Consider the following 27,333-nt stretch of genomic DNA (forward strand, 5'->3'; position numbering starts at 1 on the left):
TAAGGAATTCACACCACTTTGGCACTTATAGCGTTTGAGGGGATGTCTCTTTATTAAAACCTTCGCTGCCACCATAAACGAAAGAATCAGGAACCCTCTAGCTATTTCAAGATACTAGAAAGGCTTTTCTAGGACCACCAAACACCGTGTATTAACAAGGGCTTCTTTGAGGGGAACCAGGAGAGGTTGATTCAAAAGGGAAAGGGACTCAAACCACAAATGGCACTTGACTCAGGCTTAAATTTTAAAAATAACAAGAAAGGTTTATTGAATAGAAGTGACAGAATAAAGCGAATGCAGTTGAATAGGCTTGGCTGTTACAATGAAAGTGTTCTTGTTCTTAAAGCGTATCGGTTGCATGAGAGAATGGTTCTATTCTTTGTTACAATTCCTAAACAAAACCCAGCTATTTTATTTTCTAAAATAGCTGTAACCAGTCTGCCACAGCCTGCTTTGCTGTGCAAACTTCAGGCAAGCTGCCTATTTCCTAACAGAGACTCCTAAAACTCTAATCCTACTCTAACATCACCCAGAACTGAACTAAACTGTCCAAATAAGCTTCTCTTTTTCCCTCCAACTGGCTAACTCCGCCCCCCTTTTCCAAACCAATCCTGGCTGTTGCTGGGCTGGCTCAGGCCTAGGCCACTCCCCCTCTCTGAACTGGAGTCTTTCCCTAAACTAAGATGGCTCCTGCAGCTCTCTGCCAGGCCTTTTAAGCTGAGACTACCTAGCCTGTCTCTTCCTAGGCCCTGCCACCCGCAGCTGGCAAGGTAAGGGATCTTCACAGCGGTCAACATACCATAACCACGAGAAAATAAAAAAGAAAATTAAAGTAAAATAAAAATAAAATAGTAAAAATTCACAGAGTCCCGAAACGTAGTCAAAGATGAAGAAAAATGAGAGAAAGATTCCTAGCTGCTGCAATGGCGGCGGATAAAAGGATCTGAGGCAGTAGCCCCGCCCACTGGCTATATATACTCTCAAGGGGAGAGTGGGCGGGGCTACCGTCTAAAAGTGTCTAATAAGTTTTCTAGAAGATTCCGAACTGTCTGCACAGGTGCAGGAATTACCATATGTGCGATTCACAGGGACCACAATGGGAAACTATGATACAATGTTCACCTGTTTGCGGGTTTTCTGGGCACATTCTTCCAGTGTCTCTGCAGCCTCCAGCTTGCCTTGGCGCCGATAGAGAGCCCCCAAGCTTTTTAGCGTTGTGTTGACTGTAGGGCTATGAATGAAGTAAGTTGTAAAGAGAGAAGGGATAAGAGGTATGCCACCTTTGTGTCTTTCTAATCTCTTAAGGAGAAGCCCTCAAGATAAAGTATTCAGAGCCTCCACATTTGGGCTACGGAACAAGCAAAACAATGCATTGGATTAAAATATTTTCTGGGTTGTTGTAGGTTTTTCGGGGTATATGGCCATGTTCTAGAAGCATTCTCTCCTGACGTTTCTCCTGCATCTATGGCAAGCATCCTCACAACCTCACAACGTCAGGAGAGAATGCTTCTAGAACAGTGTTTCTCAACTTGGGGATCGGAACCCCTGTGGGGGTTGCGAGGTGGGTGTCTGAGGGGTTGCCAAAAACAATCAGAAAACACAGTTTTTTCTGTTGGTCATGGGGGTTCTGTGAGGGAAGATAACAACAACAACAACAACAACAACAACAACAACAATAAAAAAAATTTATACCCCGCCACCATCTCCCCAACAAGGACTCGAGGCAGATTACATGAGGCCAAGCCTGGAAGTTTGTCCCAATTCTATCATTGGTGGGGTTCAGAATGCTCTTTGATTGTAGGTTAACTATAAATCCCAGCAACTACAACTCCCAAATGTCAGGGTCAATTTTCCACAAACTCCACCAGTGTTCACATTTGGGCGTATTGAGTATCCCTGCCAAGTATGGTACAGATCCACCATTGTTTGAGTCCACAGTGATTTCTGGATGTAGGTGAACTACAACTCCAAAACTCAAGTTCAATGCCCACCAAACCCTTCTAGTATTTTCTCTTGGTCATGGGACTTCTGTGTGCCAAGTTTGGTTCAATTCCATCATTGATGGAGTTTAGAATGCTCTTGGATTGTAGGTGAACTATAAATCCCAGCAACTACAACTCCCAAATGTCAAGGTCAATTTTCCACAAACTCCACCAGCGTTCACATTTGAGCATATTGAGTATCCGTGCCAAGTTTGGTAAAGATCCACCATTGTTTGAGTCCACAGTGCTCTCTGGATGTAGGTGAACTACAACTCCCAAACCAAGGTCAAGGCCCACCAAAGCCTTCCAGTATTTTCTCTTGGTCATGGGAGTTCTGTGTGCTAAGTTTGGTTCAATTCCATGGTTGGTGGAGTTTAGAATGCTCTTTGATTGTAGGTGAACTATAAATCCCAGCAATTACAACTCCCAGATGACAAAATCAATTCCCTTCCCAATCCTACCAGTATTCAAATTTGGGCTTATTGGGTATTTGTGCCAAATTGGGCTCAGTGAATGAAAATACATCCTGCATTATCAGATATTTACATTACAATTCATGCAGTTGTGAAGTAGCAAAATAATTTTATGGTTGGGGGTCACCACAATATGAGGAACTGTATTAAGGGGTCACGGCAATAGGAAAGTTAAGAACCACTGTTCTAGAACATGGCCATATAGCCCGAAAAAACTACAACAACCCTGTGATTCCAACCATGAAAGCATTCGACAATATATTAAAATATTTTTAATCACACATCCCCATGCTACCTTTTAAATTGTGCGTTTGTGCTTTGAAGGAAGGGGTTTGTGAGCTTAAGCGGAAGGAACGTCCCACGGAATTCTTGACACACTCGAAGGAAACAGGTAGAACTCACCTGTCCACTTTGCAAGCTTTGTACCAGCTGCCATACTCTCCGTACGGAGCACTGTCCTTCTCCCTGCGCTTATCCTGAAAAGACATATGTGTGAATTGTTACCGCAGGATAGACAGGATGCAGCCCCAAAGACCACATATACACTTTCATGGTTTCCTCCTTTCTGTTGTGGATTTCAATGGCTTCTCTGTGTAGTCTGACATGGTGGTTGTGAGAGTGGTCCAGCACTTCTGTGTTCTCAAATAATCTGCTGTGTCCAGGTTGGTTCATCCCACTGGAGCATTGCAGCACACACAAATACCTGGGAGTTACCCTGGACCGTGCTCTGACCTACAAGAAGCACTGATAAATAAATACATTAACAAATAGTCCACGCTCTGGTTACATCCTGCTTAGACTACTGCAACGCTCTCGACGTGGGGTTGCCCTTGAAGACGGCCCGGAAGCTTCAATTGGTCCAACGTGCGGCAGCCATGTTACTAACAGGAGCGGGATGCAGGGAGCATACAACGCCCTTGTTGTACCAGCTCCACTGGCTGCCGATTTGCTACCGGGCTCAATTCAAGGTGCTGGCGTTGGCCTATAAAGCCCTAAATGGTTCCGGCCCAAGATACCTATCCGACCGCATCTCGACCTACGAACCCACCAGGACTTTGAGATCGTCCGGGGAGGCCCTGCTCTCAATCCCGCCTGCCTCACAGGCACGCCTGGCGGGGACGAGAGATAGGGCCTTCTCGGTGGTGGCTCCTCGGCTGTGGAACACCCTTCCCGTGGACATCAGACAGGCCCCTTCCCTGTTGATATTCCGCAGGAAATTAAAGACCTGGCTGTTCAAGAAAGCGTTCGAACAAGAAGTGCAATAATTGGTAATGACGACAGGAATGGAACAACGGAAAATGATACTGGATTGTGGTTTAGACGATGAGACGACGTGGAATGGCTTTTGTATTATTGATGATGTTTTTGATGATGATGTTTTTGGTTAATGCTAGATTGGTTATTTTAGATTGTCTCTTGAATTTGAACCTGTTTCTATGTTGTACACCGCTGTGAGTCGCCTCCGGGCTGAGAACAGCGGTATATAAGCAAAGCAAAGCAAAGTAAATAAATAAATAAATAAATAAAGCACTTTCCTTATTTACTTCACAGAAACTTATTGTTCCCACTCTTTTTATGTAAATAATATGAAAACTATCTCTCTCTCTCTCTCTCTCTCTATATATATATATATATAACACATTTATACCTTTGTAACCATTACACTCTTGCCTCAAAACGCTACAAATAAACAGAGTTACTATTTCATTAAAAAAAAAAAGAGGCACTGATTGACTATCAAGAAAAAAGTGGGTCCGCAGCCTATGATACTGTGAACCACCGCCTCCTCCTGAGAAAAATGTATAATATCACAAAGGACGACCACCTCACCCGCCTCATAGGAAACCTGCTACAAAACAGGAGCTTCTTTGTTGAGTTTCAGGGCCAGAGAAACAGATGGCGGAAACAGAAGAACGGCCTGCCTCGGAAGCGTGCTTGCCCCATCCATGTTCAACATTTACACAAATGACCAGCTACTGCCAGAAGGGACAGAGAGTTTCATCTATGCTGATGATCGTGCCATCACCGCTCAAGCAGGGAGCTTTGAGATGGTAGAACAGAAGCTCTCCGAAGCTCTAGGTGCTCTTACTGGCTATTACAGGGAAAACCAGCCGATCCCTAATCCATCTAAAACACAGACATGTGCCTTTCACCTTAAGAACAGACAAGCATCCCGAGCTCTGAGGATGACCTGGGAAGGAATCCCACTGGAGCATTGCAGCGCACCCAAATCCCTGGGGGTCACTCTGGACCGTGCTCTGACCTATAAGAAGCACTGCCTGAACATCAAGCAAAAATCGGTGCTAGAAACAATATCATACGAAAGCTGACTGGCACAACCTGGGGATCACAACCAGATACAGTGAAGACATCTGCCCTTGCGCTATGCTACTCTGCTACTGAGTATGCATGCCCAGTGTGGCTGAGAGGAGATATGATAGCCATGTATAAATATGTGAGAGGAAGCCACAGGGAGGAGGGAGCAAGCTTGTTTTCTGCTTCCTTGGAGACTAGGACGCGGAACAATGGCTTCAAATTAGAAGAGAAAAGATTCCAGCTGAACATTAGGAAGAATTTCCTGACTGTGAGAGCCGTTCAGCAGTGGAACTCTCTGCCCCGGAGTGTGGTGGAGGCTCCTTTTTTGGAAGCTTTTAAGCAGAGGCTGGATGGCCATCTGTCAGGGGTGATTTGAATGCAATATTCCTGCTTCTTGGCAGAATGGGGTTGGACTGGATGGCCCATGAGGTCTCTTCCAACTCTTTGATTCTATGAGTCTATATCTCACCACGCCAAAACAGTGGATGTGGCTCTTAATGAGACATGCCGCATTATCACGGGGTGTCTGTGCCCTACACTGCTGGAGAAATTACACTACTTAGTCGGTATTGCACCACCTGACATCCACCAGGGAGTAGCGACCAATGTTGAAAGGACCAAGGCAGTGACATCTCCAGCTCATCCCCTGTTTGGGTATCAGCCAGCATGCCAATGACTTAAATCAAGAAATAGCTTTCTAAGATCTACAGAGACATTCACTGGAACGCCTCAGCAAGCGAGAGTCCAAAAGTGGCAGGCTAAAACCCAGAACCTCAACCAATGGTTGATACCAGATGAGAGACTCCCCCCTGGGCACACAGAAGACTGGGCGACTTGGAAGGCGCTGAACAGACTGCACTCTGGCACCACGAGATGCAGAGCCAACCTTAAGAAATGGGGCCACAAAGTGGAATCCATGACATGCGAGTGTGGAGAAGAGCAAACTACAGACCACCTACTGCAATGCAACCTGAGCCCTGCCACATGCACAATGGAGGACCTTCTTATAGTAACACCAGAGGCACTCCGAGAAAAACCGAACCACCTAAATTGGGCTCTCCAGGCCAATGGAGACGCCACCATAGACATCAGAAGAGCTTCAAAAACAAGCCACGATAATCAAGATGAAGATCCACCAAAAGGAAAAGTGTTCTTGCCATATATCAAAGGAACTACATAGAGAAGCAGATGAAGAAACACAACCTACAAACTATCTACAGACCCACCAAGAAAATCCAACCAATGCTACATTCAGTAAAGGACAAGAGGGATCCCTCACCTCTGTGGGAGTCTACTATATATCATGCAGCTGTGGACAAGTATATATAGGGATCCCCAAACACAGCAGCATTGCCCAGACGCGAATCAAGGGACATGAAAGGCACTGCAGACTCATTCAACCAGAGGAATCAGCCATAGTGGAGCATTGGATGAACCAACCTGAACACCGCATATTACACTGTTCTACAAATTTTCAGTTTTTCTCAGTTGCGGAAACAAAATGTGCCATTTCTTAATAAATTTAACATGCTGAATTCAAATATAATAATTAAATGTATTAATTGGCTCTGGTTTTTATGCAACAGCTATTTCAATTTTCTCCACAATAGGTACATCGTTAATATTATGATAATGCGCCTAACCTTACTGCATGTATATAAACCGTGAATATTTACTACATTTTAGTCAAATTATATTGCCAATATAATTATATAATATAATAAAGCCTAGAGAAGACAATTATGCTGGGGAAAGTGGAAGGAAGAAGGAAGAGGGGCCGACCAAGGGCAAGATGGATGGATGGCATCCTTGAAGTGACTGGACTGACCTTGAAGGAGCTGGGGGTGGTGACGGCCGACAGGGAGCTCTGGTGTGGGCTGGTCCATGAGGTCACGAAGAGTCGGAGGCGACTGAACGAATGAACAACAACAACAACAATATTGCCAATAGTTTATACATGAGAAATATTTATTTAATTAGTCTATTGTTTATGTTTGTGCAGCAAGAAACTATATGAGTAGGCCTAATGCAGTTGAAAAGTCTGAAAGTTTAAATGTCGCTTTAATCGTGACTTTAGTTTCTATCCTGTTTGCTTCTCTTGACTTTTCTTTTGTATTCAAGGAAAGGATTGTCTCTTGCAATGCTCCAGCAGTAGTCTGACAGCATTGACGGAGTCCATTGGCCTTGATATCTTTTTTCCATAGTGCTTTATTTACACACGTGCGAGGCATAACTACAGTCAAAAGAACAACGTAAAACCATGTTTAACGATACTGTCTCAGTATATGATAGCCATGTATAAATATGTGAGAGGAAGCCACAGGGAGACTAGGACGCAATGGAACAATGGCTTCAAACTACAAGAGAGGAGATTCCATCTGAATATTAGGAAGAATTTCCTGACTGTGAGAGCCGTTCAGCAGTGGAACTCTCTGCCCCGGAGTGTGGTGGAGGCTCCTTCTTTGGAAGCTTTTAAGCAGAGGCTGGATGGCCATCTGTCGGGGGTGATTTGAATGCAATATTCCTGCTTCTTGGCAGAATGGGGTTGGACTGGATGGCCCAAGAGGTCTCTTCCAACTCTTGATTCTATGATTCTATGATTCTTCAACTGAGTGACCCTCACTGTTCAAAAGTCTGGCCTTATATAGGGCTTTCTGGCTTTTGCACACGGCACTAATACTGCGTCATCAAACTTTCTAGAATATTCTAGAATCTTCCATAGTGTAAGTCGCAACGTGCATTTTTTCAACCATACGTGATTGCTTATATCATAAAAACTAGAGCCAATATACATTTTTAAATGTCATTTTCGTTTTCAGCACCCCAAAATCATAAAAAAACAACTATTTTCAGGCCAGAAACTTTTTCTCGGTTGAACAGTGTTATCGGAGAAATGCTGGACCACTCTCACAACCACCATGTCAGGCTACACAGAGAAGCCACTGAAATCCACAAGCATGTGGACAATTTCAACAGAAAGGAAGAAACCATGAAAATGAACAAAATCTGGCTACCAGTATTAAAAAACTAAAATCCGAACAACACTCAGAAACAGGGGAATTCCAGACAAGAAACAATATACTATATTATATTATTAGTAAAGACAAGATGGAAATATAGGTTGCTTACCGGTAAACGTAGTTTCCCGAGTAGTCACCTGTGCGCGAGCCAGAAATAAACCATATGTGCGATTCACAGCTAACCACGACGGGAAACTGTCTTTACTAATTTAAAAAAAAAGATCCTTCAAATCTATACACGACTTTCTGTTGTTTTATGAATCATAGAATAGAATCATAGAATCAAAGAGTTGGAAGAGACCTCATGGGCCATCCAGTCCAACCCCATTATGCCAAGAAGCAGGAATATTGCATTCAAATCACCCCTGACAAATGGCCATCCAGCCTCTGCTTAAAAGCTTCCAAAGAAGGAGCCTCCACCACACTCCGGGGCAGAGAGTTCCACTGCTGAACGGCTCTCACAGTCAGGAAGTTCTTCCTAATGTTCAGATGGAATCTCCTCTCTTGTAGTTTGAAGCCATTGTTCCGCGTCCTAGTCTCCAAGGAAGCAGAAAACAAGCTTGCTCCCTCCTCCCTGTGGCTTCCTCTCACATATTTATACATGGCTATCATATCTCCTCTCAGCCTTCTCTTCTTCAGGCTAAACATGCCCAGTTCCCTAAGCCGCTCCTCATAGGGCTTGTTCTCCAGACCCTTGATCATTTTATTCGCCCTCCTCTGGACACATTCCAGCTTGTCAATATCTCTCTTGAATTGTGGTGCCCAGAATTGGACACAATATTCCAGATGTGGTCTAACCAAAGCAGAATAGAGGGGTAGCATGACTTCCCTGGATCTAGACACTATGCTCCTATTGATGCAGGCCAAAATCCCATTGGCTTTTTTTGCCGCCACATCACATTGTTGGCTCATGTTTAACTTGTTGTCCACGAGGACTCCAAGGTCTTTTTCACACGTACTGCTCTCGAGCCAGGCGTCCCCCATTCTGTATCTTTGCATTTCATTTTTTCTGCCAAAGTGGAGTCTACAGAGGAAAACGGAGGAATATGGGCTTGTTGTGGAGACATGCGACAAATATCGAGGTTGGAGGATCACAGGATTTAGGATCATTTGGGATTCTGGCCCAAAGTCCTGGCTCCGTTCTCTTACCTTACTCTCCTCCCGCTCCTCAGCATGCATCCAGATGGGCTTGTTGTCTCCTACAGAAAAGACACAGCAGAATGTATTTATTATGTCAGAAGTGAACCGAGGTTACTGCTATAATATAGTTTTAAAAACACAAAATTAAAAACTTAGCATTATACTAAATGTCCTTTGACCAGAAGATGGCCACTTAGAGTGACCTTAGTGTCGCTGTAAGAAAGTCCTCCATTGTACGTGTGGCAGGGCTCAAGCCACATTGTAGTAAGTGGTCTGTGGTTTGCTCTTCTTCACACTCGCATGTTGTGGACTCCAATTTGTAGCCCCGTTTCTCAATGTTGGCTCTGCATCTTGTGGTGCCAGAACGCAGTGTGTTCAGCGCCTTCCAAGTTGCCTAGGAGGGAGTCTCTCATTGGGTCTCAGTCACTGATTGAGGTTCTGAGTTTTAGTCTGCCTCTTTTGGACTCTCGCTTACTGAGGTGTTCCTGCGGGTTTCTCTATAGATCAGGGGTCCTCAAATTAAGGCCTGGGGGCTGGATACGGCCCTCCAAGGTCATTTACCTGGCCCTCGCTCAGGGTCAACCTAAGTCTGAAACGACTTGAAAGCACACAATAACAACAATCCTATCTCATCAGCCAAAAGCAGGCCTACACGTCCCATTGAAATACCGGGATTGTGGCGCAGTTGGCTGAGTGTCAGCTGCATTAAGATCACTCTGACCAAAAGGTCATGAGTTCGAAGCCAGCCCGGGTTGGAGTGGGTTTCCAACCAATTGTGTAGCCTGTTGTCGACCTTTGCAACCAGAAAGACAGTTGCATCTGTCAAGTAGGAAAATTAGGTACCACCTTAAAGTGTGAGAAAGCTAAATTAACTGATTTATTTAACTGATTAATAGGAGCATAGTGTCTAGATCTAAGGAAGTCATGCTACCCCTCTATTCTGCTCGGGTTTAGACCACACCTGGAATATTGTGTCCAATTCTGGGCACCACAATTCAAGAGAGATATTGACAAGCTGGAATGTGTCCAGAGGAGGGCGACTAAAATGATCAAGGGTCTGGAGAACAAGCCCTATGAGGAGCGGCTTAAGGAGCTGGGCATGTTTAGCCTGAAGAAGAGAAGGCTGAGAGGAGATATGATAGCCGTGTATAAATATGTGAGAGGAAGCCACAGGGAGGAGGGAGCAAGCTTGTTTTCTGCTTCCTTGGAGACTAGGACGCAATGGAACAATGGCTTCAAACTACAAGAGAGGAGATTCCATGTGAACATGAGGAAGAACTTCCTGACTGTGAGAGCCGTTCAGCAGTGGAACTCTCTGCCCCGGTGTGTGGTGGAGGCTCCTTCTTTGGAAGCTTTTAAACAGAGGCTGGATAGCCATCTGTCAGGGGTGATTTGAATGCAATATTCCTGCTTCTTGGCAGAATGGGGTTGGACTGGATGGCCCATGAGGTCTCTTCCAACTCTTTGATTCTATGATTCTATGATTCCGACCCAGGCTGGCTTTGAACTCATGGCCTTTTGTTCCGAAGTGATCTTAATGCAGCTGACACTCAGCCAGCTGCACCACGGTCCCAGTGCATGTCGTGGACTCCACTTTGTAGCTCCATTTCTCAATGTTGGCTCTTCATCTCGTGGTGCCAGAGTGCAGTCTGTTCAGCGCCTTCCAAGTCACCCAGGAGAGAATCTCTCATCCGGTCTCAGCCACTGGTTGAGGTTCCGGGTTTTAGTCTGCCTCTTTTGGACTCTTGCTTGCTGAGGTGTTCCTGTGGGTTTCTCTATAGATCTTAGGAATTGATTTAAGACCTTGGTGTGTTGGCTGATATTGGAACTGTTGCACCTCAGAATAGATTCACCTTGCTGAAATCACCAGAAAGGCACACAGACTGAAGTCACGTAGTTTATTAAAAGGTAAAATAAGAAAACGCTATAAAAGCAAGTAATGTTCCAAAGATCAATAAAACATAGAACTGTAAAGCAGGATTCCAAGAGGCACCAACGAAACAAAGTCCCATGAGATCATGACAAAATCCCAAAACCTTGGACTCAAGAATCCAGGCAAACGAGCACAAGATGCTTGGTTGAGCGAGAAGTTGCTCTGACAAAGGTTTGTTTTCATACCCACTGCTTAATACCCTTTGCAATACATGAAAGCATTTCTTTGGCCTCTGACCTCCTTCTTGTTGGCTATTCTCACACTCCTTCAAACCCTGAATTCCAAATGGTCAGCCCAATCTAAGATTCCCGTTTCTTCAAGGTCAGGCTGCTCATTAGTGTCAGCCTGATTGCCTTCCTGCTTACTAACTGTCACAGCTCAGGATAGATTCACCTTGCTCAGAACAACACCACACTCCAAGGCTGTAGGTTTTGTAGTTTATTGAAGAAAAAGCAAAACCATAAACATAGAAATACGGTTGCAAAAGTTCAATAGCCAAAACAGAGTCTTAAATGCAAAGGCAGAGTTTCCAAGGTCCAGAGGCAAATAACATGAAGTATAATCCACAAGCATGGGTCAAACAAGAATCCATGGCAGCATGACAAAGTCCCCAGAAGCCAAGATCAAAACCAAAGTCCCAAGGAGCCAAAGCTTATCCCAAAAGCCGAGGCAATTCCAGAGAAGTTAACAGGGTGTAAGCAAAGTTGCACTGACAAAGGATTGACTTTAATCAGATTGTTAAATATCTTTCCCTAGCATGAAAGCATTACGTTGACCTCAAACTTCCTGCTGCAACCTAGAGCAGGAAACTGGACCCTCAGACAACAATCCACCACACTTGGCTTCAGGAAAACAATTCTTTTTTATTGATGAGAGATTAATACAAAATAGAGGGAAAATGCAAAGGTAAAAAGTCACAGTAAAAATCCGCAACAAGAAATGTCCATAAACAAGATCATAAAACCCACAGCAAAACTGCTGAATCCTGGAACCTGTTAGCAATCCACTAACCGTACTTGGAACAACTAGAAAACCTCCGGGGAACAAGGCCACTTGAATCAGGAGACCTGCAAACGCTGGCACATGAAACTGGAACGATGCCTGGTCTGAAGCAACAGTAAGGCCTTTCAGTAAGGCCTTCGACAAGGTCCCCCATGACCTTCTGGCAAGGAAACTAGTCCAATGTGGGCTAGGCAAAACTACAGTGAGGTGGATCTGTAATTGGTTAAGTGGACGAACACAGAGAGTGCTCGCTAATGCTTCCTCTTCATCTTGGAAAGAAGTGACAAGTGGAGTGCCGCAGGGTTCCGTCCTGGGCCCGGTCCTGTTCAACATCTTTATTAATGACTTAGATGAAGGGCTAGAAGGCAGGATCATCAAGTTTGCAGACGACACCAAATTGGGAGGGATAGCCAATAGTCCAGAGGACAGGAGCAGAATTCAAAACGATCTTGACAGATTAGAGAGATGGGCCAAAACTAACAAAATGAAGTTCAACAGTGACAAATGCAAGATACTCCACTTTGGCAGGAAAAATGAAATGCAAAGATACAGAATGGGTGACGCCTGGCTCGAGAGCAGTACGTGTGAAAAAGATCTTGGAGTCCTCGTGGACAACAAGTTAAACATGAGCCAACAATGTGATGTGGTGGCAAAAAAAGCCAATGGGATTTTGGCCTGCATCAATAGGAGCATAGTGTCTAGATCTAAGGAAGTAATGCTACCCCTCTATTCTGCTTTGGTTAGACCACATCTGGAATATTGTGTCCAATTCTGGGCACCACAATTCAAGAGAGATATTGACAAGCTGGAATGTGTCCAGAGGAGGGCGACTAAAATGATCAAGGGTCTAGAGAACAAGCCCTATGAGGAGCGGCTTAGGGAACTGGGCATGTTTAGCCTGAAGAAGAGAAGGCTGAGAGGAGACATGATAGCCATGTATAAATATGTGAGAGGAAGCCACAGGGAGGAGGGAGCAAGCTTGTTTTCTGCTTCCTTGGAGACTAGGACGCGGAACAATGGCTTCAAACTACAAGAGAGGAGATTCCATCTGAACATTAGGAAGAACTTCCTGACTGTGAGAGCCGTTCAGCAGTGGAACTCTCTGCCCCGGAGTGTGGTGGAGGCTCCTTCTTTGGAAGCTTTTAAGCAGAGGCTGGATGGCCATCTGTCAGGGGTGATTTGAATGCAATATTCCTGCTTCTTGGCAGGGGGTTGGACTGGATGGCCCATGAGGTCTCTTCCAACTCTTTGATTCTATGATTCTATGATTCTATGAAGCTGTATTGAGGTCAGGCATATTTAAGGCCAAGAAATCTATTGTGAGACATGCCTGAAGTTTTTGTTTGGATTTCTTTCAATCTGGCTGACCTACGTAAACATTGTGCTTCTCCCCAACTCTGTCAAATCTGCCCCCACCTATCCTATCCAGGTGTCTGATTCTCTGGAGAACTAAGACTGGGAGGAAAAGGGAGTGAAACGTCTCCGCTCGGCTCAGAATGAATGTTCTCATAGAAATCTTGACTTTCGCTTTCCAAGGCTGAAGGATTTTCACTACCCAAACCATCAACATCTAAATTGGCCTCAGAATTCACATTGACATCTACATGGACATCAGGAAATACAATCAGAGAATCAGGTTCAGGTTCACACACAGGCTGAACCCCAACACTTCCCGTTTGTTGGCAAGGGTACTTCGGTGTACCCTTAATTGCAAACGGTCCTCCCTAATCAGATCTCCATCACCTTCAAGGCCGAATAACTCATTTTCCTGGGACTGGTCACCCTGGGAACCAAGAGGCACTGAGCTCGGCCGACTCCTCCACCTGCAGCCGTGAAGTTTCACTATCTTCATCTAAAACAACATTCCTTTCTCTGGGAAACATAAATGCCATCTTTTCGTCAGAATCAACACTGTCTGCCTCAACAACAAGGACATGTTCAGAAATCTGTAACCCATCATCCTCTTCGTCCTGAGGAAACTCAGGCTCAAAAAGCTCAGGTTCAAAGTGAACCACAACACTATCAGGCTGAGAACTGTTCTCCCTTTCTGAGTCAATTTGCACCTGGCTAGTTTCAGTATCAAAAACATCATTCCCTGCTGTGGGAAACTGAACTTGCTCACCCTGTTCCTCATTGTCTACAACAGGAACATTTTGAACCTGATTGTGAACCTGAATCCCATCATCCTCGTCAGAGTCACTCTGAATCACAACACTATCAGTCTGTGTCTGTGGTTCCAGCTGAGTCACAACAGGAACAGAAGATGGGCCGGAGATGTCACTGCCTTGCTCCTTTCGTTACAGGCTGCTATTTCCCAACAGATATGTGGTGCAATACTGGCTAAACAGTATAATTTCTCCAGTGGTTTTGGGCGTAGACATCCTGCGACAATGTGGCATGTCTCATTAAGAGCCACATCCATTGTTTTAATGTGGTGAGATGTTTTCCATACTGGGCATGCACATTCAGCAGCAGAGTAGCAAAGCACAAGGGCAGATGTCTTCACTGTGTCTGGTTGTGATCCCCAGGTTGTGCCAGTCAGCTTTCGTACGATGTTATTTCTAGCACCCACTTTTTGCTTGATATCCAAGCAGTGCTTCTTATAAGTCAGAGCACGGTCCAGAGTGATTCCTAGGTATTTGGGTGTGCTGCAATGCTCCAGTGGGATTCCTTCCCAGGTCATCCTCAGAGTTTGAGATGCTTGTCTCTTTTTTAAGGTGAAAAGAACACGTCGGCATTTAAGATGGATTAGGAATCAGCTGGTTTTCCCTGTAATAGGTAGTAAGGGCACCTAAAGCTTCGGAGAGCTTCTCTTCAACCATTTCAAAGCTCCCTGCTTGAGCGGTGATGGCATGATCGTCAGTATAGATGAAACTCTCTGTCCCTTTTGGCAGGTCAGAGAGAGCAACTCTCTCAAGTGCTGCATTCAAGGCCAACCCTTTTCCAGCTTATCTCTAGTGGGAAGGAACAAAGGAGGGAAAGAGGGCTGTAAGGAAGGAGATAAAGAGGCTGGGAAAGCAGGAAAGAAGGGAGGGAGGGAAAAAAGAGATGGAGGGAAAGAGAGAAGGAAGTAAGGAAGGAGAGAAGGAGGGAGGGAAAGAGGGAAAGAAGGAAGGAGAGAAGGGAAAAAAAGAGATGGAGGGAAGGAAAGAGAGAGGGAAGGAAGGAGAGAAGGAAAGGAGGAGAGAAAGAGGGAAGGAAGGAAGGAAAGAGAGAAGGAAGGAACCAAAGAGCAAAGGAAGGAAGGAAAGAAAGAGGTAGAGAAGGAAGAAAGGAGAGAAAGAAAGAAAGAAAGAAAGAAAGAAAGAAAGAGGGAAGGTTGGCCACAACAACATATAGCGGGTATAGTTGGTACCATATAAGTAAAGGTAAAAGTTTCCCCTTGACATTAAGTTTAGTTGTGACCAACTCTGGGGTGTGGTGCTCATCTCCATTTCTAAGCCGAAGAGCTGGCATTGTCCATGGACTCCTCCAAGGTCATGTAGCCAGCATGGAGTGCTGTTACCTTCCCACTGAAGCGGTACCTATTGCTCTACTCACATTTGCATGTTTTCGAACTTGTAGATTGGCAGAAGCTGAGGCTAAGAGCAGGAGCTCACCCTGTTCCTTGGATTCAAACCGCCGACCTTTTGGTAAGTAAGTTCAGCAGCTCAGTGGTTTAACCTGCTGCGCCACTGGGGCTCCGTACATACATATACTCCGAAATAATATATGGACAAAGCTAATTAACTCATTCTTTTATCACAAACGCCCACACTCACCATTGACAGACCCAAATTCTCTCTCATGTGCTCGGGTCAGGATTTCCTTGTAGAGTGCCTCGGCATCCTTGTATTTGCCTTGTTTGAGGTAGCAGGATGCCTGCAAGAATACATGCAGAAGTAAGAGGAAGAGGCCCAAATAATAATTAGTTACTCATTAATTCATGGCATTTTTATCTCCCCCCCTTCAGAAGAAAAGCTTACGAAAGAAGAGAAGTAACACAGCTCTTCACGTAAGCTGCTCCATTCACCTTCACTTGGAGTGAAGAAATGCTTAAGAAAGACACCCATACTATTATTTTGAAGCCAATCAATAATAATCTATATCTATCCATCTATCTATACATATAATAAAAGTCAAAGTTTGTATGCGGCGGACGAGTATGTGCCAGCTTTCTGATTGGCTGCCGCTGTGGTGCTATTTGCATATGGTCTCTGATTGGACAGCTTCAAGAGGAGCCCCTGGTGGAGAAAAGGGTTCATGACAGAAACAGAGACATGACAGAAGGAAATTTGCATATGGTCTCTGATTGGCCAGCTTCAAGAGGAGCCCCTGGTGGAGAAAAGGGTTCATGACAGAAACAGAGACATGACAGAAGGAAATTTACATATGGTCTCTGATTGGCCAGCTTCAAGAGGAGCCCCTGGTGGAGAAAAGGGTTCATGACAGAAACAGAGACATGACAAAAGGAAATTTGCATATGGTCTCTGATTGGCCAGCCACAATTCCAAGATTCCGAGATGAGAAAGAGAGAAAAGGAAAAGGCCAGGGGCTGAGTCAGAAAATAAACAACCAAACTTGGCAAACAGACCAAACTTGGCACACAGAGTCTGCAAGACCCACTCGACATCCTACTGCAGTTTGGAGGAGGATGAACCATGGATGATGGGACTTGCAGTACCATCACTCACATTCTGAGATCGCTGTTAACCTCATCCAATGACTGATCAGGACCAAACTTGGCACATAGACCTCTCATGACCCACTTTACGTCCTGGTGTGGTTTGGCCAGGGATGGACCATGGATTATGGGACTTGCAGTACGTTTGCTCAATTCTTGAGACCACTCATCCAATTACCGATGAAGACCAAACTTGGCACACTGAGTCTCCATGACGCACTCTACATCCTGGTGCAGTTTGGAGGAGGATGCACCATGGACGATGGACTTGCAATACCTGCACTCCCTTCCTAAGACCATTACAACTGCCAACAATGATGGATCAGGACCACAATTCACACTGAGAGCCCACATGACCCACTCTACATCCTGGCGCGGTTTGGAAGACTTTGGTAATGGATGATGGGACTTGCAATCACTTCACTCACTTCCTGAGACCACTGAGACCCTCACCAATGACTGATCAAGACCAAACTTGGCACACAGAGTCCCCATGACCCACTCTACATCCTGGTGCAGTTTTGGAGGAGGGTTGACCATGGATGATGGGACTTGCAGTACCCTTAATCACTTACTGAAACCACTACAACCCTCATCCAATGACTGATAAAGACCAAACTTGGCACACAGAGCCCCCATGACCCACTCTATATCCTGCTGCTGTTTGGAGGAGGGTGGACCATGGATGATGGGACTTCAAGTACCTTCACTCACTTCCTGAAAACAATGCAACCATCATCCAATGACCAAACTTGGCATACAGAACTGCCATTACCCACTTTCTCTAATAACCCAGGCAGCGCCAGGTCCCCAAGCTAGTCCATAATAAAAGTGAAAATATGTATGCTTTTATATCTTCCTTGCGTTCCCTATATGCTTAAGCCACTGCCTAAGACAATCCGGAACCCCATCCACAAGCCTCTTACCAGGTTGTTTTTGGTCTTGGCCACGTTGGGGTCATCGGGCCCGAGACGCGACTCATAGATCTCGAGGGCGCGTCGGTAATAGTATTGGACCTCCTCGTACTTGCCTTGGTTCTGGCACAGGAGGGCTAAGTTGTTCAACTGCTTGGCTACATCCGGGTGGTACTTCCCGAGTACCTGGGGGAAGTCAAGGGAGGAAGGAGGGACAATGTTCAACACTTGGAAGTTGGGAAGAAATCAAGTGTCAGGAGCGACTTGAGAAACTGCAAGTCACTTCTGGTGTGAGAGAATTGGCCATCTGCCAGAACATTGTGCAGGGGACGCCCGAATGTTTTACCATCCTCTGGGAGGCTTCTCTCATGTCCCCGCATGAGAAACAATATAGTATATTGTATATACATATAATATTTATAATATTATAATGTAATACAATATAATACTAGTAATAATGATACAATATTATAATTATATATTGTATATTACATGTAATATTACTAATAATATTACAATATAATGGTATAATGCAATATAGTAATATATAATACTGATATTGTACTATGCTAATATTATAATATATTGCATGAAAATATATATTGAAAGCCGCTCTGAGTCCCCTTCAGGGTGAGAAGGGTGGCCATAAATAAATAAATAAATAAAATACTAGCTGTACCCGCCACGCATTACTGTGGCCAACCTTCCCTCCCTCTTTCTCTCCTTCTTTCCCTCCTTCCCTTTTCTTCTTTCCTTGCTTCTCTACCTCTTTCCTTCCTCCCTTTTTCTTTTCCTTCCCTTTCTCTTTCTTGCTTCTTTGTCTCTTTCCTTCCTTCCTTTGCTTTTTGCTTCCATCCTTCCTTTTGTCTTTCCTTCCTTCCCTCCCTCTTTCTCTTTCTTTCGCTTCTTCCTTCGCTCCCTTCCTTTTCTTTTTTTCTTTCCTTCTCTTCTTCCTTCTTTCTCTACCCATTTCTTTCCATCCCTCTTCTTTTCCTCTCTCTCTCATTTCTTCCTTTTCTACTTCCTTCCTTCCTTCTTTTCCCCTTCCTTCCCTCCCTTCCTCTTCCTTCCCTTTTACCTGTATGTCATTTATCTTTTCGTCATTTATCTTTTGGGGGTTTTAAAGTCCTTTCCACTGGGGTTTTTTTTGAGGGGGGGGGGGGGGGGTTATGATGGACACTCATTGGTCTGTTAGCATTGCTGTGGTCAACCTTCCCTCCCTTTCTCTCTCTCTCCTTCCTTTCTTCCCTCTTCCCTTCGTTCCTTCCTTTTTTCTTTCCTTCTCTTTCCACCCTCCCCCCTTTTCTTTACCTTCTTTCACTACTTTCTTCCATCTCTGCCTCTTTCTTTCCTCCTTTCCTTCGCTCTTTGCTTCCATCCTTCCTTCTCTCTTTCCTTCTTTCTTTCCCGCCCCCTTTCTCTCCTTTCTTCTCTCCCTCTTTCCTTCCTTCTCTACCTCTTGCCTGGGCACCAGCAGGAAGGGAGCCTTGCCGTAGCCTTGCTGGACCGAGCATGGGGCAAGTGGGAGGTGCTTTTTGAGGCAGGCCTCGCTCACCCAGCACTGCCCCTTCTTCTTCTTTCTGCCATGGCTGCGGGGTGCCATCTACCCTGAAAACTACCCTGAGTTGCGACAGAAATGCAGCAGCTACTGGTAATACAAAATAAATATACATACCAATAAAATTACATTAATAGAGGAAACAGTAGGTTAAATGTTTTTCAATGTTTACATAACACTGTAATTTAAAATAAGACTGACCAACTTTGATTAAACCATTATTCTAACCTTTTTCAGTGTCAATGTGCTTGCGTATCCTTCCAATAATAATAAAGTAAAATAATAAATGTAATAATAAAAATAATAAATAGAGTAAAATAAATGTAATAAAATAATAATAGAGTAAAATAATGCAAATGTAATAATACCAATGATAGAGGAAAATAATAAATGTAATAACAATAATGCTAAAGTAAAATAATAAATGTAATAATAATAATAATAAATAGAGTAAAATAAATGTAATAAAATAATAATAGAGTAAAATAATGCAAATGTGATAATACCAATGATAGAGGAAAATAATAAATGTAATCAAAATAATAGCAATAACAGACTAAAATAATAAATAACTTTGTCTCGAGTATAAGCCAAGGGCAGCTTTTTCAGCCTAAAAAAGGGGCTAAAAAACTAGGCTTTTGCTCGAGTACATACAGTAATTGAAATACATCAAATAAAATGTTTAAAACAGATAAAAGGAAGAGTGCTCGTGGCTTCTTTTTCAAAGTACCTTTTCCCGGATCTCCAGGGCTCTCTTGCATAAGGGCTCTGCCTCCTTGTATTTGCCCCTTTTGCCATACAGCACGGCCAGGTTGTTGAGAGTAGCAGCCACCTAAGGAGGAAAGAGGCAGGCATTGGGCAATTCAAGGCTTATCGTATTTATTATCAGCACATGAAGCCCCAAAATCCATCACACTTACAGCTGGATGATCTTTCCCCAGTGTTTTCTCCCGGATGGCCAAGGCGTCGTTGAGAAGGTGGGCTGCCTCCTTGTATTTATTTTGGTCCCTAAAGAGAAGGAGGAAAACTTACATTCTCTGCTGCGTTTACAAGACACAGAAAAAGCAGAACGGTATACATTCCTTCCTAAGCCGAACTCTGTCATCCAGTTGTGCACATGAATGCTTTTTCAAGGTATATAGAAGCCAGAACTTATATCCCAAAAAGGGAAAATGCTAAAAAATGATGGGTTGTTGTGTGTTTTCCGGGCTGTATGGCCATGTTCCAGAAGCATTCTCTCCTGACGTTGCGCCAGCACTTTGAATTGTGCTCGGTGGCAAGCCGGCAGCTTAGAGTTACATGTTGCGAGGAGGTGATCAGAGTGGAGAGAAAGCACACGCTGCTGTCGTGTGACAGGAGAGTAGAGGGAGATTTATTGTTTATTTCTCTGAATTCTGCCACCAACTGGTATAGTGGAGGCCAATTGTTATATGTAATCTATGGTAACTGCCACCAACGTGAGATATGAGGTATTACTGTGAGATATGGCAATACAGACGCAGAATGGACGGAGATGAGACTGTCTCCAACTAAAGATAACTGGTTTATTGAGTACAAAGCGTGTGGTTACAAGTTGTAACTTAATTTATAGAACTTCGAATAATACTTGGTTAGTTAAACATTTCACTCTTCCAGGTTACACAGTATCTCACTGAGGTGAAGCTCTTATTACTAAACAATGTTTCAGTACAGGAATATCATCCCTATTTGATCTTTCCTTGATCAAATAAATTAACAAGCTTATCCTTTAGCCTTTCCCTTGACTAAAGAAAACTGGCTATGTTTCTCCTTTCAGCCTCCTTAGACTGAGAAACCTCCAGTAGCTATTCTGGCTTCCCAAAGCCACAATTCTTTGCTTCACACTTCACTCTCCCACTTTACTTCCACTCTTTTACTCCTCTCAGATACAAAATCAACTCCTAACTGACTCTCAAACTGTCTGTTTTCAAAACTCTCTCCACTTGGCTCCTCCCACTCCTCCTTCTGCCAGCTTGCCTTGGTCTCCATGGTAACGCTGACTGAGGATCTCTGAAATAGGCTGCTCCAGTGTTACTGTAGCTAACCCAAACACATATATATACAGTTTAAAACATGCAAAGTATTAATAACTTCTGCACACATGTACATTCTACCTTCTTCTCCAAAGAGACCAGAGTAGTGTATCCAGCCCTTCTCGTCTTCTCTCCAATCATATATATCCTCCATGACAACATGGAGCTGCTTCATTCTAAATTCTAAACCTGATTCAGCACATAGAAGATGGCTTTGAAAGGCAGCAGATCACAGGAGCTGTCTTCATAGACCGGTCAACGGTTTATGATACTGTCAACCACCGCCTCCTCCTGAGAAAAATGTATAATATCACAAAGGACGACCACCTCACCCGCCTCATAGGAAACCTGCTACAAAACAGGAGCTTCTTTGTTGAGTTCCAGGGCCAGAGAAGCAGATGGCGGAAACAGAAGAATGGCCTGCTTCAGGGGAGCGTGCTTGCTCCATCCATGTTATTATTATTACTATTTATTTACTTTATTTATATACCACTTTTCTCAGCCCTCAGGCAACTCAAAGCGGTGAACAACATCGATACAAAACATCACGAGACAAATATAGGGCAATTAAAAACAATTGTAACATAAATCATTTGTAACATAAATATTCAACATTTACACAAATGACCAGCCACTGCCAGAAGGGGCAGAGAGCTTCATCTATGCTGATGATCATGCCATTACTGCTCAAGCAGGGAGCCTTGAGATGGTTGAACAGAAGCTCTCCAAAGTTCTAGGTACTCTTCCTGCCTATTACAGGGAAAACCAGCTGATCCCTAATCCATCTAAAACACAGACATGTGCTTTTCACCTTAAGAACAGACAAGCATCCCGAGCTCTGAGGATGACCTGGGAAGGAATCCCACTGGAGCATTGCAGCGCACCCAAATACCTGGGAGTCACTCTGGACCGTGCTCTTATCTACCAGAAGCACTGCCTGAATATCATGCAAAAGGTGGGTGCTAGAAACAATATCATACGAAAGTGGACTGGCATAACCTGGGGATCACAACCAGACACAGTGAAGACATCTGCGATTGCACTATGCTACTCTGCTGCTAAGTATACATGCCCGGTGTGGAACACATCTCACCACGCTTAAACAGTGGATGTGGCTCTTAATGAGACATACCACATTATCACGGTATGTCTGTGCCCTACACCACTGGAGAAATTACACTGTTTAGCCGGTATTGCACCACCTGACATCTGCCGGGAAGTAGCAGCCAATAGTAAAAGGACCAAGGCAGTGACATCTCCAACTCAGCCCTTGCACGTCAACGACTTAAATCAAGAAATAGTTTTCTAAGATCTACAGAGACACTTGCTGGAACACCCCAGCAAGCGAGAGTCCAAAAGTGGCAGGCTCAAACCCAGAACTTCAATCAATGGCTGATACCAAACGAGAGACTCCCTCCTGGGCACACAGAAGACTGGGCGACTTGGTAGGCGCTGAACAGACTCCGCTCTGGCCACCACGAGATGCAGAGCCAACCTCAAGAAATGGGGCTACGAAGTTGAATCCACGACATGCGAGTGTGGAGAAGAGCAAACCACTGACCACCTGCTGCAATGCAACCACATGCACAATGGAGGACCTCCTTGCGGCAACATCAGAGGCACTCCAAGTGGCCAGATACTGGCCAAAGCACACTTAATCAACTACCAAGCTTGCAAACTTTGTGTTTTGTCTGCTTGTTTGTTTTGTTAAAAATGTAATACAACTGTCTGGTTGCTCCTGACTTGATAAATAAATAAATTCTAAATATCCAAAATACTAACAGACCCGAAGACCAAATACTTCCCCAAGGCGGCCAAGTCCCCCACCTGTACACCAGAGCAAGAATATTCAGCATGGTCGCCACATCCGGGTGGTCATGGCCCGAGGTCTTCTCCAAATCCTCCAGCGCTTGCTTACAGAGTGGGACGGCCACCTCATAGCGTCCTTGCGAGGCGTACTGGATCACCAGGTTGTGGAGCGTCCGCAGGCGGGCCGGGATCTCGTAACCGCCATGCTGGGCCGCCGCATCCCCGCTGCTGTGCGCCTGCCCTGCAGAGAGTTTGACACAATCACCACCATCATGATCAGCTTGAAAGCAGAGCAGCCACTGCCCAACACGTGTCCTTGAAACCCCGTAGAGACACTTGTGAAATGTGATACGAATACAGCCATTTAGGTTCTTTCTCTGTTTGATGTGCTATTGTGCCTCAGCACTAGTTTGGAAAAGATGCTACCTGCATTTCATCGCATAATAGTCTTGTAACAACAGCAGCAACAAAACTTTAATAGTTTTGTTGTTGTTGTTGTTACGAGATATATACACGCATAATAGTCATCAACTCGTAACAGTCTGACCCCCATTTTTTGGGTGCAAAAATTGGTATTTTGGTGTTCTTCACATAATAATGGACTGGATGAGGGCGAACAAACTGAAATTAAATCCACACAAGACAGAGGTACTCCTGGTCAGTCGCAAGGCCGAGCAGGGTATAGGGTTACAGCCTGTGCTGGATGGGGTCGCACTCCCCTTGAAGGCGCAGGTTCGCAGCTTGGGTGTGATCCTGGACTCATCGTTGAGCCTGGATCCCCAGGTTTCAGCGGTGACCAGGGGAGCATTTGCACAGCTTAGGCTTGTGCGCCAGCTGCGCCCGTAACTTGGGAAGTCTGACTTGGCCACGGTGGTACACGCTCTGGTCACATCCCGCCTTGACTACTGCAACGCTCTCTACGTGGGGCTGCCCTTGAAGACAGCCCGGAAGCTTCAGCTAGTCCAGCGCACGGCAGCCATGTTACTAACAGGAGCAGGACGCAGGGAGCATACAACGCCCTTGTTGTTCCAGCTCCACTGGCTGCCGATTTGCTACCGGGCCCAATTTAAGGTGCTGGTGCTATCCTACAAAGCCCTAAATGGTTCTGGCCCAAAATACCTTTCGGACCGCATCTCGGCCTATGAGCCCACGAGGACCTTGAGATCGTCTGGGGAGGCCCTTCTCTCGATCCCGCCTGCCTCACAGGCACGCCTGGCGGGGACGAGGGATAGGGCCTTCTCAGTGGTGGCCCCCCGGCTGTGGAACACCCTCCCTGTTGACATCAGACAGGCGCCCTCCCTTATGTCCTTCCGGAAGAGCTTGAAGACATGGCTATTCGAGAAGGCATTTAACTAAATGCTACAGTAACTGGAAATGACAACTGGAACGGAATATAGACTACGAGATTGGTTATGATTCTATGATAAGACGAAGCGGATTATTTTAGTGTAATTAGATGATAGTGTATTAGGGATGTTGTTTTTGTCGTTGTAGTTTATTGTAATAACATGTTTTTTATATGTTGTACACCGCCGCGAGTCGCCCTAGGGCTGAGAGCGGCGGTTAACAAATGCAGCAAATAAATAAAAAATAAATAAATAGTCGCAGAGACATTTGGGGCTTATGCCCCTTTCGTTCTTTCTCCAAAGGTAAGGCAGTGTAAAAAAACAAACAAACAAAAACATAGCCGTCAACGGCTTTCATGGCCAGAAACACTGGGTTGCTGTGAGGTTTCCAGGCTGTCTGGCCATGTTCCACAAGCATGTTTCCCCATTTTTTGGGTGCAAAAATTGGTATTTTGGTGTCCTTCACATAATAGTTGCAGAGACATTTGCAGCTTATGCCCCCTTTGTTCTTTCTCCAAGGCAAGGTAGTTTGAAACACAAACAAACAAAAATATAGCCTTGAGGTTTCCAGGCTGTCTGGCCATCTTCCAGAAGCATTCTCTCCTGATGTTTCACCCACATCTACGGCAAGCATCCTTAGAGGTTGTGAGGTCTGTTGGAAACTAGGCAAGTGAGGTTGATATAACTATAGAATAATCAGGGTGGAAGAAAGAACTCTTGTCTGCTTGAGGCAAGCACTACTCACCTTGTCCCTGGTCATCATCACTGGGGAAAAGGTCATCTAGGGTGTCCTTGGACGTATCCCCATTCTTCTCATCCTGGGCAGAAAGACAACATCCAGGGCTAGAACCTCACAATTGAATAGAGAGAAGAGACAAAAAGAAAGCCCACCTTCGCTCTAACCACCCAGGCCTAGTCTCAATCTGAGTTTGGTGGTTCTGATATACTAGGCGCCACTGCTGACCACTGCCTATTTATTTATTAACTAGCCGTCCCCTGCCACACATTGCTGTGGCCCAGTCTGGTGATCTCCAAAACAAATGGGATTTTGGCCTGCATCAATAGGAGCACAGTGTCTAGATCTAAGGAAGTAATGCTACCCCTCTATTCTGCTTTGGTTAGACCACATCTGGAATATTGTGTCCAATTCTGGGCATCACAATTCAAGAGAGATATTGACAAGCTGGAATGTGTCCAGAGGAGGGCGACTAAAATGATCAAGGGTCTGGAGAACAAGCCCTATGAGGAGCGGCTTAGGGAACTGGGCATGTTTAGCCTGAAGAAGAGAAGGCTGAGAGGAGATATGATAGCCATGTATAAATATGTGAGAGGAAGCCACAGGGAGGAGGGAGCAAGCTTGTTTTCTGCTTCCCTGGAGACTAGGACGCAATGGAACAATGGCTTCAAACTACAAGAGAGGAGATTCCATCTGAACATTAGGAAGAACTTCCTGACTGTGAGAGCCGTTCAGCAGTGGAACTCTCTGCCCCGGAGTGTGGTGGAGGCTCCTTCTTTGGAAGCTTTTAAGCAGAGGCTGGATGGCCATTTGTCAGGGGTGATTTGAATGCAATATTCCTGCTTCTTGGCAGAATGGGGTTGGACTGGATGGCCCATGAGGTCTCTTCCAACTCTTTGATTCTATGATTCTATGAAAGTAATGAGAAAGTGTTGGTTTCTAATATATGTAATGTCTTTATCCTTGTGGGTAAACAGTATTTCTTGATGTTTCTTTGTCAGTGTTGATGTGGAGAGTGTCTGGTTTGCCTACTCTGGAACAGGCAACTTATTATTGTCCTTCTTTAGGGGTCCCTTTCAAATCAAGGATACTATATCACTCTGTGTGTGAATCATATATATCTATCTATATCTATGGCAGGATGGCTCTTTGTCAGGAAGGCTTTGATTACGTTTTCTTGCCCTTGTGAAGGGAGTTGGACTGGATGGCCTTAAGTATTTTCTGTGGACATGGGGTTCTATGTGGGAAGTTTGTCCCAATTCTGTTGGTGGGGTTCAGCATGCTCTGATTGTAGGTCAGTGGTTCTCAACCTGGGGGTCGCAACGCCCAGAAGGGTCGATTGCCAATTTCTATGGGGTTGCAGCACGGCCTCCTTAGACCCCATCTCCTCCACCTCCCTGGAATGGTTGCCAGGCTAGAAGGCCAGGCACCATGCGCCATCCACAGGGCGTCAAAAAGGCCTTGAGAGGCGGGAACGAATCCCCTGAGCTGCCACTCGAGGTGCTGGCTCCTGGGCGTTCGCTCTCAAACGCTGTGGCAGTGGCTGTCATCCAGGCCCGTAGCAGGGGGGGGGGGGGTTAGGGGTTCAACCCCCCCCCCCCGAAATGTTTCAGATTTTTTTTTGAAAACCTGGTTTACTCATGAATTTTAACTGGTTAACCAAATTCCCCATGCTGCTAAGTCTATGAGATGCAACAAATCAAGAGTCCCTCCAGAACTGCAAGCAGTATCTCAAGCAAATATTGGCAATTTATTCACACTGTCATAACTTGCAGCAATAGCCGATGTAGTTGTTCTGGTGCAGCTGTACCAGGAGCTCCAACTTTATTTGCTTTGTATTAAATGTTTGCTTGTAGTCCTAGGTTTCAGGGACTCTGCAGATAGGTGGCTTCTTTGGTTGCAGTCATAGGGCAAGTCACCTGTCCATCATTGTTAAGTTTTGGTCCCGCCCCTTGCTCAGGGCAATTGGGAAGGGAGCCATTTTTAGTTAGTCTCAGCAAGGTAAGCTTATGTATAGGATGTGTGCAAGCTTCCCCTGTACAAAAGCTTCAACCCTTAAGACCTTCCGGGGGAGAAAGGTCTTAAGAATCTCCAAAGAATTTCCAGGAAAACAGCCCTAAAGACCAAAGAACTCCAGCTGGAGAACATCTACTGCCTTGCTGGTAAGTCCACTCGGCGTTCGAGACGCAGTTCAACCCGGTAGCGGAGCCCACATCAGTAAGGGTTAGATTACAGTCAGCCTGGGAGAAGTTAAAACGGGGATTTTCCTTTAAAGAAGAAGTTATTGAAGACAGTTGCCTGTCCTTCGTGGGCAAGATTAGGAATTCACCAGTTGCCTAAAAGTTTGGAATCATTTGCTTAACTTTACTGAAGACAAGAGAAGACAAGAG

The 27,333-nt window shown here is 44.9% G+C and overlaps 1 protein-coding gene across 2 annotated transcripts in view; it reads right to left on the reverse strand.

Moving 5' to 3' along the window:
• KLC2 (kinesin light chain 2) overlaps window positions 1-27,333 on the reverse strand; it is a 67,637-nt gene that overhangs the window by 12,985 nt on the left and 27,319 nt on the right. For both annotated transcript variants that reach the window (XM_067472458.1, XM_067472457.1), the window contains exons 4-12: window positions 24,953-25,025; window positions 22,880-23,102; window positions 19,922-20,009; window positions 19,732-19,833; window positions 17,456-17,629; window positions 15,628-15,727; window positions 8,941-8,990; window positions 2,858-2,931; window positions 1,123-1,231 (exon numbers count right to left, since the gene is read on the reverse strand). In XM_067472458.1, coding sequence (XP_067328559.1) covers window positions 1,123-1,231; window positions 2,858-2,931; window positions 8,941-8,990; window positions 15,628-15,727; window positions 17,456-17,629; window positions 19,732-19,833; window positions 19,922-20,009; window positions 22,880-23,102; window positions 24,953-25,025 — 993 coding nt within the window. The remainder of the gene's footprint in view (window positions 1-1,122; window positions 1,232-2,857; window positions 2,932-8,940; window positions 8,991-15,627; window positions 15,728-17,455; window positions 17,630-19,731; window positions 19,834-19,921; window positions 20,010-22,879; window positions 23,103-24,952; window positions 25,026-27,333) is intronic.

The sequence above is a fragment of the Anolis sagrei genome, chromosome 12 (assembly GCF_037176765.1).
Source record: "Anolis sagrei isolate rAnoSag1 chromosome 12, rAnoSag1.mat, whole genome shotgun sequence".
NCBI classification, from domain to species: Eukaryota; Metazoa; Chordata; class Lepidosauria; order Squamata; family Dactyloidae; genus Anolis; species Anolis sagrei.